The sequence below is a fragment of the Erpetoichthys calabaricus genome, chromosome 11 (genome assembly GCF_900747795.2).
Source record: "Erpetoichthys calabaricus chromosome 11, fErpCal1.3, whole genome shotgun sequence".
Classification (NCBI taxonomy): Eukaryota; Metazoa; Chordata; class Cladistia; order Polypteriformes; family Polypteridae; genus Erpetoichthys; species Erpetoichthys calabaricus.
The window spans coordinates 154,165,606-154,178,880 of NC_041404.2; the positions used below are offsets into that span (position 1 = coordinate 154,165,606).

General features: G+C 39.8%; 1 protein-coding gene across 1 annotated transcript in view; it reads left to right on the forward strand.

Moving 5' to 3' along the window:
• Positions 1–10,239, forward strand: part of pdia2 (protein disulfide isomerase family A, member 2) — a 29,716-nt gene extending 19,477 nt beyond the window's left edge. The window contains exons 8-12 of the mRNA XM_051933403.1: positions 1,528–1,722; positions 1,884–2,004; positions 4,149–4,330; positions 8,137–8,244; positions 9,863–10,239. Of these exons, the coding sequence (XP_051789363.1) occupies positions 1,528–1,722; positions 1,884–2,004; positions 4,149–4,330; positions 8,137–8,244; positions 9,863–9,934 (678 nt within the window). The 3' untranslated portion in view covers positions 9,935–10,239. The remainder of the gene's footprint in view (positions 1–1,527; positions 1,723–1,883; positions 2,005–4,148; positions 4,331–8,136; positions 8,245–9,862) is intronic.
• The last annotated feature ends 3,036 nt before the right edge of the window (positions 10,240–13,275 follow it).

Sequence of the window (13,275 nt, forward strand, 5' to 3'; positions counted from 1 at the left end):
AATGAAAAGCACTATATGATAGATCGATAGAAATGAAAGGCACTATGTAATAGATAGATAGACAGAAGGAACTTTATTTGTCCCCAGGAGGAAATCTGGCTTTTTACAGAAGCTCTTTAAATAAATGCATACATAAATAGGTAGATGATCAAGTAAACAAATAAATAAATACACAGACACATACTTTGGTCTGAACACACACCAAAATAATTATGAAGCAAGAAAATTAAAAGAAAGTGAAGAAGTTCTGATTTGGCTGTCACAGTCCCAGTGAGGCATTATGCACACGTATCTTTGTTGGAGCCCTCTTAGCGTTTCTACAATTAACCTACTAATTCTTTCTTTACATGGTGTCTTTTTAGTTAACATTATTTTCAAATGTGATTGCACCACGCTTCAGCCCAGTTATTGACTTTGACAAACTTTCTCTAAATGAGAATAAAAGGCAGGCAGATGTGGGGTTAAAAGGCATCCAAGAAACATGGCATTTGATTCAATACATGCAGACCCTACACAAACAAAAGATAACACTAACCATCACTCTGCCATTTCAACTTACAGAGGGTCATCCATTAATGCAGAATTCATCATAAGGTAAGAGTAACCATCTAATTAGACATTCACTGACACTGAGTGAAATCGTTTTCACCAGTGATACCAACCTGCAAGTCTACAGTTGGATACCAGAGAAAGCCAGTCAGCCACTCATGTCAGTCATTGTCCAACTCACTATATCCTAACACAGGGTCACGGGGGTCCGCTGGAGCCAATCCAAGCCAACACAGGGTGCAAGGCAGGAACAAATCCTGGGCAGGGCGCCAGCCCACCGCAGGGCACACACACACACACACACACACACACACACACCAAGTACACACTAGGGACAATTTAGGATCGCACCAGAGAAAGTGGATGTTAAAAAATGAACGTGCAGACTCCACAGAGTAGGAAGCAGGTTGATAATCATGTCTGGAAGGAATGAAGCAGCAACACTACATCTTCGTACATTCTTAAAAATAAAGGCGTCAAAGTGGTTCTTCAAAGTAACGACACAGGGAGCCATTGTTGGTTCCCAAAAGACTCATCCACATGAAGATTCCAGAAAGAACCTTTCTAATTTAGATCTGTAACAGGCACTCTAAATAGCCATGAATAGATGATAACAGATTTGTGAAATACTGATGGTTCTGGACTTTTAAAGGACTCTTACTGAGTTCAGGTTTCTTGATCTGTTGTATCCTGCTAGGTAGCTTACCAAACATTAAAAATCCTTTTCAAAGCCAAAAGAACCAATTCTATATGCAAAGAACCCTTGCCAGATTTAAATGTTTTTTGTCAAGCAATGGCTCTATGAGGACCCTCACAGCCCAGCCAGACGCCAATGAGTAGCCATTGTTTTCAAGGGTTTGCTATACAAGACAGCAAAGGCAACTAATGCAAGTCGAACTTTGATTTGTTGTGGCCACTGCTGAAAGTATTATGGAAAAGCAATTTTAGAGGACGGATGGATGTTATCTTTCATTTTAGGTACTGTTTGTTCTAATTGACATCAACGGTAACCATGACCATGTCTTGGATTACTTTGGACTGAAAAAGGAGGACATTCCAGCAATTCGTATCATTGACACGGACTCACTGAAAAAATATTCCTTGTCAGAAAAGGAGATCTCATCAGAAAACATCCTGAAGCTGTGTCTGGGAGTCCTTGAAGGCACGGCACAGGTATCGCAGTGTACCTCATAGATGAGTTATGTGTGTATTTAAGTCATTTTAAGTTATCCACACTCGATATCTTTATCAAACAGCAGTTTTCAACCCCAGCTTCCCCGATCAACTAATCTGATTATTGCTGATTTCAAGCATTTTTCTTTTCTGCTCTTCAGCCTCATCTAATGAGCCAAGAAATTCCCGATGACTGGAATGACAATCCTGTAAAGATCCTTGTTGGAAAGAACATTGAGAAAGTGGCCTTTGATGAAACCAAAAATGTGTTTGTAATGTTTTGTAAGTAGCAAAATAATATGTTTATACCTCAAAGAAAAAAATTATGAAATATAGCACCATTCATAGTGAACAAGTTTCACCAAACAGTTTAAACTATATATATATAATCCAACATCTGTATGTCCGTCCACTTTTCACGAGAGAAATACTTAACAGATTTAGATCGTGTTTTTTCTTATAATTTGCTTGAACATTCGCGTTGATTTTGCGACTTCTCTCATTGCACTAAGAATCATAATTCACTTGCGTTACTGATTTATTTGTGCGAATCCGAGAGAGACACGCAGTGGGCCAAGGGGCCTAAGTATCATAGTTCACTTGCAGGAGCGATATATTCGCACTAATCTGAGACAGAGGTTGCAGGCCGAGGGGAGGGGGAAGCATGACTTCAGGATTGGGGAGCCGGGCAGGGCCCTTCTCACTGTCCTGTTTCACTACTACGTGGGCGAAGCTGCAGGGGACGGCTAGTAAATAATAAATATATCATAAAGAAAGCACTTCTTGTGCACATGCAATGTCCTAATATCATTTACTGCTACTAAATTAGTTACTCTTGTTGTAACTCTCCTTATTTCCACAAATATTTTAGCAAGTAAAAATTGCATCTGATAGAAAATTGGACTTCATCTGTGAATTTAGATATACATAGAAGATTCTGCAAAGGCTAAAACTGGAGAAAAAACAAATTCGAGATCCACAACCAAAGAAAAATCAAAAAACTTTTTCAAACATATAGGCAATGGAGTAAACTCCAAATTTTGCACCATGTACCGCGAAGTCCGTCACTGTCTTCTATGTTTAGTTAGTTTGCGTACTTAATTACAAGCATGTGTCCAGTCAAAAGATGGATGACCTTTGATCAGTTTCATTTGACACTTAAAACTAGAGCAGTCTTTTTATAAACCTTCTTCTTCTTCTTCTTTCGGCTGCTCCCGTTAGGGGTTTCCAAAGTGGATCATCTTGTTCCATATCTTCCTGTCCTCTGCATCTTGCTCTGTTACACCCATCACCTGCATGTCCTCTCTCACCACATCCATAAACCTTCACTTAGGCCTTCCTCTTTTTCTCTTCCCTGGCAGCTCTATCCTTAGCATCGTTCTCCCAATATACCCAGCATCTCTCCTGTGCACATGTCCAAACCAACACAATCTCGCCTCTCTGACTTTGTCTCCCAACCATCCAACCTGAGCTGATCCTCTAATGTCCTCATTTCTAATCCTATCCATCCTCGTCACACCCAGTGCAAATCTTAGCATCTTTACCTATGCTACCTCCAGCTCTGTCTCCTGCTTTCTGGTCAGTGCCACCGTCTCCAGCCCATATAACATAGCTGGTCTCACTACCGTCCTGTAGACCTTCCCTTTCAGTCTTACTGATACCCATCTGTCACAAATCACTCCTGACACTCTTGTCCACCCACTCCACCCTGCCTGCACTCTCTTTTTCACTTCTCTTCCACAATACCCATTACTCTGCACTGTTGATCCTAGGTATTTAAACTCATCCACTTTCACCAACTCTACTCCCTCATCCTCACCATTCCACTGACCTCCCTCTCATTCACACACATGTATTCTGTCTTGTTCCTACTGACCTTCATTCCTCTCCTCAACCTGCTCCCTCTTATTGCTACAGATCACAATGTCATCAGCAAACATCATAGTCCACAGGGACTCCTGTCTAATCTCGTCTATTAACCTGTCCATCACCATTGCAAATAAGAAAGGGCTCAGAGCCGATCCCTGATGTAATCCCACGTCTGTCATTCCTACCGCAGACCTCACCACTGTCACACTTCCCTCGTACATATCATGTACAACTCTTACATACTTCTCTGCCACTCCCAACTTCCTCATACAATACAACAACTCCTCTTGAGATACCCTGTCATATGCTTTCTCCAGGTCCACAAAGACACAATGCAACTCACAGTCTTTCTATAAATAATAATGATAACAATACTTCTTTACATTTAAATAGCACTTTTCTCATGTGAGCTGGCACTTACTTGTCCTTTTAGTAACATAATGGGCTTCCGTCCTGTTCTACTTTGAAAAGTTTATGTTATGTATAACTGTTTTCCTTGCCTGCATCTTTAATGACTATTTATTTATTTAATGTTTTCTATCTTTATCTCCTAACAGATGCCCCTTGGTGTGCTCATTGTAAAGAATTAACACCTACCTGGGAAAATCTTGCTGAAAAGTATAAAGACCACGAGAACATCATTATTGCAAAGATCGATGCCACTGCCAATGACATTGAAGTCGTCTCTGTGCCTGGGTACCCTGCAATTAAGTATTTTCCAGCTGGCAAAGAAAGAAAGGTAAGAAGAACTGCTGTGGATGGATGGCAGTCACCTCTGATATTTGTAGTATTTGTAGTTGAGTGATTATGTTTATGTACAGTATATCACATACATATATCTGAGCCCTTTCTTATTTGCAGTGGTGATGGACAGGTGGACAGACGAGATTAGACAGGAGACCCCGTGGACTATGATGTTTGCTGATGACATTGTGATCTGTTGTGAGAGTAGGGAGCAGGTTGAGGAGACCCTGGAGAGGTGGAGATATGAGAGGAGAGGAGAGGAATGAAGTTCAGTAGGAACAAGACAGCATATATGTGTGTAAATGAGAGGGAGGTCAGTGGAATGGTGAGGATGCGTGGAGTAGAGTTGGTGAAGGTGGATGAGTTTAAATACTTGGGATCAACAGTACAGAGTAATGGGGATTGTGGAAGAGAGGTGAGAAAGAGAGTGCAGGCAGGGTGGAATAGGTGGAGAAGAGTGCCAAGAGTAATTTGTGACAGATGGAAATTAGCAAAAGTGAAAGGGAATGTCTACAGGACGGTAGTGAGACCAGCTATGTTATATGGGTTGGAGACGGTGGCACTGACCAGACAGCAGGAGACAGAGCTGGAAGTGGCAGAGTTAAAGATGCTAAGATTTCCATTGGGTGTGACGAGGAGGAACAGGATTAGAAATGAGGACATTAGAGGGTCATCTCAGCTTGGACGGTTGAGAGACAAAGTCAGAGAGGCGAGATTGTGTTGGTTTGGACATGTGCAGAGGAGAGATGCTGGGTATATTGGGAGAAGGATGCTAAGGATAGAGCTGCTAGGGAAGAGGAACAGAGGAAGGCCTAAGAGAAGGTTTATGGATGTGGTGAGAGAGGACATGCAGGTGATGGGTGTGACAGAACAAGATGAAGAGGACAGAAAGACATGGAAGAAGATGATCTGCTGTGGCAACATCTGACGGGAGCAGCCGAAAGAAGATATCACATACATATACACCTACAGAGTAATACCTCGGTTAACTAATCCTGTGAGAGCAAAGCTCCTTTATAATAAAGATGGTATAAAATGCACTACAGTCCATTCACAAATTCAAATTCCAGTCTGCTAGTACTTCTCTACACAGTATAAAGAGTTATGTATCCCTGCAGTCCTTGTGGCCTCTTTCTATAAGTAGAATAATGTCAAAGAGTGTTTTCAGAAATTTTGTTCATATCTTCAACAATAGGGCAAAAAGGAAAATGGAAACACAATGACGAACACAAAGCTCAAAAATAACATTTTTATACTTCACCATGTTGCTCCATTCAGCCGTTGGCCTGCACGTTTTCAAAGGCCGCTTCTTTAAGGTCACTTCATACTGTAGCTCTTTATTAGGTCAAATGATTTCTTGTTGAACCTTTGCTTTACAAAGCACCATTTAATTCTTGGAAGGGTTCTTTACATACAGGGTAGACTATTATGTAAGAAAGTAGAATAAAAAAGAAATCTTTAATGTATAGCAGCCTACCTAGCAGGGCACTAACAGAATAAGGAAATCTGGACTCATACCTGTGTTCCTTTTAAAATCATACATATTTCACAAATCTGTTATCATGATGATTATTTACTGTATGGAACTTATTACAGATTTAAATATATAAAGATTCCTCCTGGAACCTTCATATGGTTGGGTCTTTTTGGAGCAAAAAATGGTCCCCCTATTGTAATGTCTTCTCTTTTCTAGATAGATAGATAGATAGATAGATACTTTATTAATCCCAAGGGGAAATTCACATACTCCAGCAGCAGCATACTGATACAAAAAAAATATATTAAATTAAAGAGTAATAAAAATGTAGGTAAAAACAGACAATAACTTTGAATAATGTTAATGTTTACCCCCCCAGGTGGAATTGAAGAGTCGCATAGTGTGGGGGGAGGAACAATCTCCTCAGTGTGTCAGTAGAGCAGGATGGTGACAGCAGTCTGTCACTGAAGCTGCTCCTCTGTCTGGAGATGATCCTGTATAGTGGATGCAGTGGATTCTCCATGATTGACAGGAGCCTGCTCAGCGCCCGTCGCTCTGCCACGGATGTCAAACTGTCCAGCTCCGTGCTTACAATAGAGCCTGCCTTCCTCACCAGTTTGTCCAGGCGTGAGGCGTCCTTCTTCTTAATGCTGCCTCCCCAGCACACCACCGCGTAGAAGAGGGCACTCGCTACAACCGTCTGATAGAACATCTGCAGCATCTTATTACAGATGTTGAAGGATGCCCTATATAGATAAAGGAAGGGAAACCATAAGAACAGTTGTAAAATACTTTCTTTACTATTTGAAAATAAAAAAGGGGACCAAAGCACCCCCACTAATAGGCTTTTCTTATCAAAACACCTGGTTGGGGGCAGACATCACCAACAAATAACCAATCTCTATGTGTCATACAGATATGTAAAACATCTATGGCACTGCTCTGAAGAACCACTCGGACACCTTTTTACGAGTGGTGGATGCACTGTGGGCAATCTGACAACCTGAGATTAGTGCACAGTTGATTTAAGCAAAGAACAAAATGTGTTAGATAATGCTTTTTGAATCAGTTGAGATCAAAAGATAACCACAGCAGTCAGTCCTGGTGGGCGCTTTGCAAATGAAGGTGTTTATTCTAATAAATAAGGTATGTTCATCAATCCGGGTAGCATGGTGGCACAGTGGTAGCGCTGCTGCCTCGCAGTTAGGAGACCCGGGTTCACCAATGGATGGATGGATGTTCATCAATCCATCCATTTTCTAACACACTTCATCCTGAGCTAGGGTCACAGGGGAGCTGGAGCCCATCCCAGCAAGCATAAGGCACAAGTCAGGGCATTGCAGGGTGAACACACACCTCACACACAGGGTCAATTTAGTATCGCAGATGCATCTGACCTGCATGTCTTTCGACTGTGAGATATATAACATGTAGAGTATACATATCTTATATAAGTGCGAAATTTTGTATAGGAAACCTGGGGTAGATGGAAAAAAACACACAAAGGCATGAGGTGACCATTCAAGAAGAACATATCTGAGTTTTGTCACTCTGAGGGGACAAAATACATTCAGTGCACGGTGCCATAAGGCCAGGAAAGTACAATACAGAAAACTCGGCTACACAGGAATCCAAAATGACGTTTTACACTTGTTGGCATTTCCAGATATAAATCTCTCTGGATGAAACACCAATGATGTAACATCAGCCGTCTAAAATGACATTTCAACTGGTCAAAATGTACTGAAATTAAAATGGAGATATCTTGATGCAATGAGAAGTCATTGCATCCATAATGGCTAACATGGTACAACACTAATGTAGAGATCTCAAATTCGAATTCTTTCAAGTTCAAATTATATTCTTGAAGTCTAAAATGTATTTTTGACTCGATTAAACATATTTTTTGACAGCTTTTCAAATTTAGTTAAGATGGCTTGCCAGGCCGGCTCGTGTAATCTCAGGTGAAACACTATGGTGGGAAACTAAAACGAACTTCCTACGATTTAATGGGTGCATACGTGCGGCCGCACTGCCACCGGATTTATTTGATCTCTTGCCGTGATGGTTGTTCATAAATGTGTCAGAATTGGATTTGTTTTCAGTCATGACCTGCCCACTGAAGTAATCAATGACCATGAAGTTACAGGATAGCCCATTTCTGTTCCATATACTTGCCTTCCTCCATGCCACTTAATCAGAATGATTACACTAGTTTTGCTATAATACATTTAGTATTTTGGTAATCTTTGTTTAAATTCTGAAATCTCCTTGCTGTTTATCTACTTCGGTATTCACACTCATTTTGTTTTTTTCATATTTAGATTATTGATTATAACAGCCAAAGAGATGTGGAGACATTTTCAAAGTTTCTGGATAATGGAGGCATCCTGCCAGAGGAGGAGGAAGAAGAAGAAGAACCAGAGTCATTGGTAATTCCCATCTGGCTTTACAGTAATCCCTCCTCCATCGCGGGGGTTGCGTTCCAGAGCCACCCGCGAAATAGAAAATCCGCGAAGTAGAAACCATATGTTTATATGGTTATTTTTATATTGTCATGCTTGGGTCACAGATTTGCGCAGAAACACAGGAGGTTGTAGAGAGACAGGAACGTTATTCAAACACTGCAAACAAACATTTGTCTCTTTTTCAAAAGTTTAAACTGTGCTCCATGACAAGACAGAGATGACAGTTCCGTCTCACAATTAAAAGAATGCAAACATATATTCCTCTTCAAAGGAGCAAACAAATCAATAGGGGCTGTTTGGCTTTTAAGTATGCGAAGCACCGCGGCACAAAGCTGTTGAAGGCGGCAGCTCACACCCCCTCCTGTCAGGAGCAGACAAAGAGAGAGAGAGACAGAGAAAAACAAACAAGCAAAAATCAATACGTGCCCTTCGAGCTTTTAAGTATGTGAAGCACCGTGCAGCATGTCGCTTCAGGAAGCAGCTGCACAGAAGGTAGCAATGTGAAGATAATCTTTCAGCATTTTTAGACGAGCGTCCGTATCGTCTAGGTGTGCGAACAGCCCCCCTGCTCACACCCCCTACGTCAGGATCAGAGAAAGTCAGCGCAAGAGAGACAGAGAAAAGTAAGTTGGGTTTCTTCTCAGCCATCTGCCAATAGCCTCCCTTGTATGAAATCAAACTGGGCAAACCAACTGAGGAAGCATGTACCAGAAATTAAAAGACCCCATTGTCCGCAGAAATCCGCGAACCAGCAAAAAATCCGCGATATATATTTAAATATGCTTACATATAAAATCCGCGATAGAGTGAAGCCGCGAAAGGCGAAGCGCGATATAGCGAGGGATCAGTGTAACGTGTTTGCCACAGGGCTGCAGCTAAAGAGTTAGAGAAAACAGGAGAACGTTTTCTGGGACTCTTAGAGCCCGAGGTTCCATAGCCCTTTATTCACTGGTCTGTAGTGCTGCTGTTTTCATTCTACCTAAACTTTATATGATATAGCACCTTGCATTAATTTCATTATCAGAGAGCAACTCATATTATAGTAGAGGATGACCATTGAAAGAGGATACAACAGCTTGAACTCTAGCAAGAAAAGTAATGAGCATGAAGAGCAACGAAGCCTTAAAAACAAGACATTTATTTCCGTATTTATTTCTTTTTCATTTCTGGACTAACCAATGACAAGAAAGAAGCTGAGCTTGTAAAGACCAAGCGTAAGAAGTTGCGATTCTTGACTAGTTCCTCCCAAGGATCAGCACCTAAGATTGGCCTCTTTTTAGAGCAAAAACGAATTTAATTTGTTTTTCTTTCCTTGCCACTTTTTCTTTGATATGTTATAAAGCACGTTGCTCTACACCCTGTGTATGAAAATGTGCTGTATTAATAAATGTCAGTATTATTGTTACTGGGACATATAACATATTCCATTGGTATATTAAACATGAAATTTGTCTACTAAATCCAAAGCCATGTTCCATATTAACATAATCCAAAACATTAAATATATTATTCATTAGAAAGAAATATGCTACATTTCCCTTTCTTTAAAGAAGATTTCAAACTCTTTGTGATTCATTTTCAGGATGAAGAAGATGTGGAGAACATAACTGTGACACCCAGAGGTGGCAACGAAACCTCAAGAGATGAGCTCTGATAGAAGAAAACAACCTGAAATAATTGATAGACGCAGACCTGCCCTTTATTCATTCAGTAACTGTACAGTTTAAGGACAGTACTGATGTCTGTCAGATCGGTCACTAAAATATTAAAAGGTTATTTATTTACAACAGGAGTGTAACTGGAATACTACTGCCAGAGTATTTATCCATTCATTTCATTCATGTATACAAACTATGATCATAAACGTTACACTGGCACAAGAGCTGAACATGTTAACTCTCTGCATTTTAGTTATTTCTGCATTTATTACAGAGTACGGGATTAAATTGAATAGTCACATTCATGTGCCATCCACATTATTTAATTTATTGGAAATATTTGCACCCGAGTCTCAGATAATAACCAACAATTCATTAATTTTCTATACATAGGAGGAGCATAATGGAAACAGCAACACCAGTGAAGAACGTGTTACTCATTCTTTTTATTCTTTCACTCTCTATACAGACTAGAGATATAATATCAGCAGTCATATCATGGATTCACTTCTGGTCATTCATTCACTCACATATTCATTTATTCAAATATTCATTCATCCGCTTGTTCATTTTTACACACATTCACTCTATAATGATTATACTAACACTAGACAGATATTTCACTAAATGTTAAACATTTTATTATTTTTTTCCAACACAGAATAAGGCTGTAAAGAGAATAACGTTGCCAAAGTATTCATTCATTCATTCAGTGTTCCTCCATGGAAAGATTTGCACCACAGGCAGCGACAGTAACCAGCCATTCATTCTCAGTGACAGTAAGACATGATGATGTCAGTACTGACAGTATGGTCACTCTCATTTATTCATTTTTTTTCTACTGCCAAATAAAAACCTGAAAAAAAGCAAAGAATAGAATAAACATTCTAACATAATATGATCTAGGACAGGGGTAGGCAATGTCGGTCCTGGTGAGCCGCAGTGGCGACAGGTTTTCATTCCAACCCAATTGCTTAATTAGAAACCAATCATTGCCAATCTCAGACCTTATTTAATTTTATGGCTTGTTAGTCTGTGCAATGTAAGGCTTTTATATCGTAGATTTTTTTCCTTTTCAAGGATATCATCCAAATGATATGAAGCCTAAAACAGATCATTTTCAGTCTGTCACATTTTTCTATTAAGTGTTTTATTAAATCAAACAGTGCATGATGAACACACACAGATGTAATTAGAAAAAAGCTAGCTGGAGAACTGCTGGCTGCGTTGTCTTTTACATCTTATTGCTAATAAGGAGCAATTAAACACTGAATGCAGCAGTTTTAAGATTGAAATAAGCGATTAAGGTTGGAGAACCTTAACAAGCGAGACCACTAAAATGAAGCATCAAAATGTCACTTAAGCAATATGTGCTTCATCAGCAATAATTGAGTTCTCGTTAAGGAACTGGGTTGGAACAAAAACCTGCACATACTGCGGCTCTCCAGGACCGACATTGCCTACCCCTGATCTAGGACATAACCCCTAAATTTGAATATAGAGCCCAGATTCACGTAACTGCCTTAATTAATGCCAGCTAAGATTTATTTTATTTGAAATAGGATCAGCAAGTCCATATCGATCCCCCTCTTAAACCTTTCAAATTCCACTCGCCCACAAATAAAACTCTCACTACCAGGCTGAAGCTGGCTGCTTATTCTAAGGTCCTGAAGTATGGCAGGCCGTTTTAACATTTAATCCATTTTCCTTGATATCAGCAGTTAAAACGCTGATATTGTTAGTTTTAAATTTGATATCAAGCTTTTGAAATTTGATATATATTTATATTAGCCGTCCTCCGCAGCTCCGCCTGTGTAGTAGTGAAACAAGACAGCAAGGATGGCCCTGCCCGGCTCCCCACTCCTGACGTTATGCTTCCCCTTCCCCTTGTCCCGCAGCCTTTGTTTCGGATTGACGTGAATATATCGCTCCTGCAAGTGAACAATGATACTTAGTGCTATGAGAGAAGTCGCAAAATTAACCAGAATGTTCAAGCAAATTCTAGAAAAAAACCCGAACTAAGTAGTTCTCTCATTCGCTAGTTAAGCCAAGGTAAGGAATGCCCCAAGGCTGCCACATGAGTGAGGAGGGCCCTGCCCGACTCCCCACTCCTGACGTCACGCTTCCCCCTCCCCTCACCCGGCAGCCTCTGTCTCGGATTAGCGTGAATACATCACTCCTGCAAGCGAACTATGATTGTTAACGTGATGAAAAAAGTCACAAAATCAACCAGAATGTTCAAGCAAATTCTAGGAAAAAACCTGATCTAAATCCATTACGTAGTTCTCTAACGAAAAGCGGACAGATATACAGACAGACAGATGTTGGATTTTATATAGAGAGAGATTTGAAAAGCGTGATATCACATTTTAGAAGTCTGATATCAAATATCATAAAAAGGAAAATGGGTTAAATGTTAAAATGGCCTGCCATAATATACTATATTAGCATTTAAGCTCTCTTTTTTAAAATGACGTTTCAAAAGCGCAACATCAAATTTCAAAAACTTGATATCAATATCCAAAAGCTCAATATCAAATTTTAAAAATTAGATATCATATTTTAAAAACTTGATATCAAATTTCAGACGCTCAAAATTTATAAACCTGGTATCAAAGTTCAAAAGAGCAATTACAAACGTTAAAAAGTTGATGTCAAATTTCAAAAGCCTGATGTCAAATTTTAAAAGCGTGATATGTAGAGAAAAGCCAAGCAAAATGACACCTTTTATTAGCTAACTAAAAAGATTACAATATGCAAGCTTTCGAGGCAACTCAGGCCCCTTCTTGCCTGAAGAAGGGCCCTGAGTTGCCTTGAAAGCTTGCATATTGTAATCTTTTTAGTTAGCCAATAAAAGGTGTCGTTTTGCTTGGCTTTTCTCTACATTCATAATGGCTAACACGGTACAACACCCCAGTACTAAAAGCGTGATATCAAATTTTGTAAGCCTCACATTAAATTTCATAAATGTGATATCGAAATGTCAAAATATGATGTGAGAATTTAAAATGCATATACTGTATATTCGCATTTATGCTATCATACCAAGTTTCAAAAGTGCAATATCAGCTTTTAAAAACATCATATCAAATGTCAAATGCTTGATATCAAATTTCATGAGTATTGATATCAAATTTTAAACTTTTGCAACGTTTTGAAAACAGATGTCAGATTAAAGGAATTAAATGTTAAAACGACTTGCTACTCTGAAGCCCAGTTTATGCCTGAAGCGACTCCGCTCTGACCACAAGGGCCGTAAGGCGTGTATGACGTCAGGTTTGGGGAGACGCTCCCGGAAATTTGTCTAATCTACGCGGTGCTGCGGGCGCGTTGAATT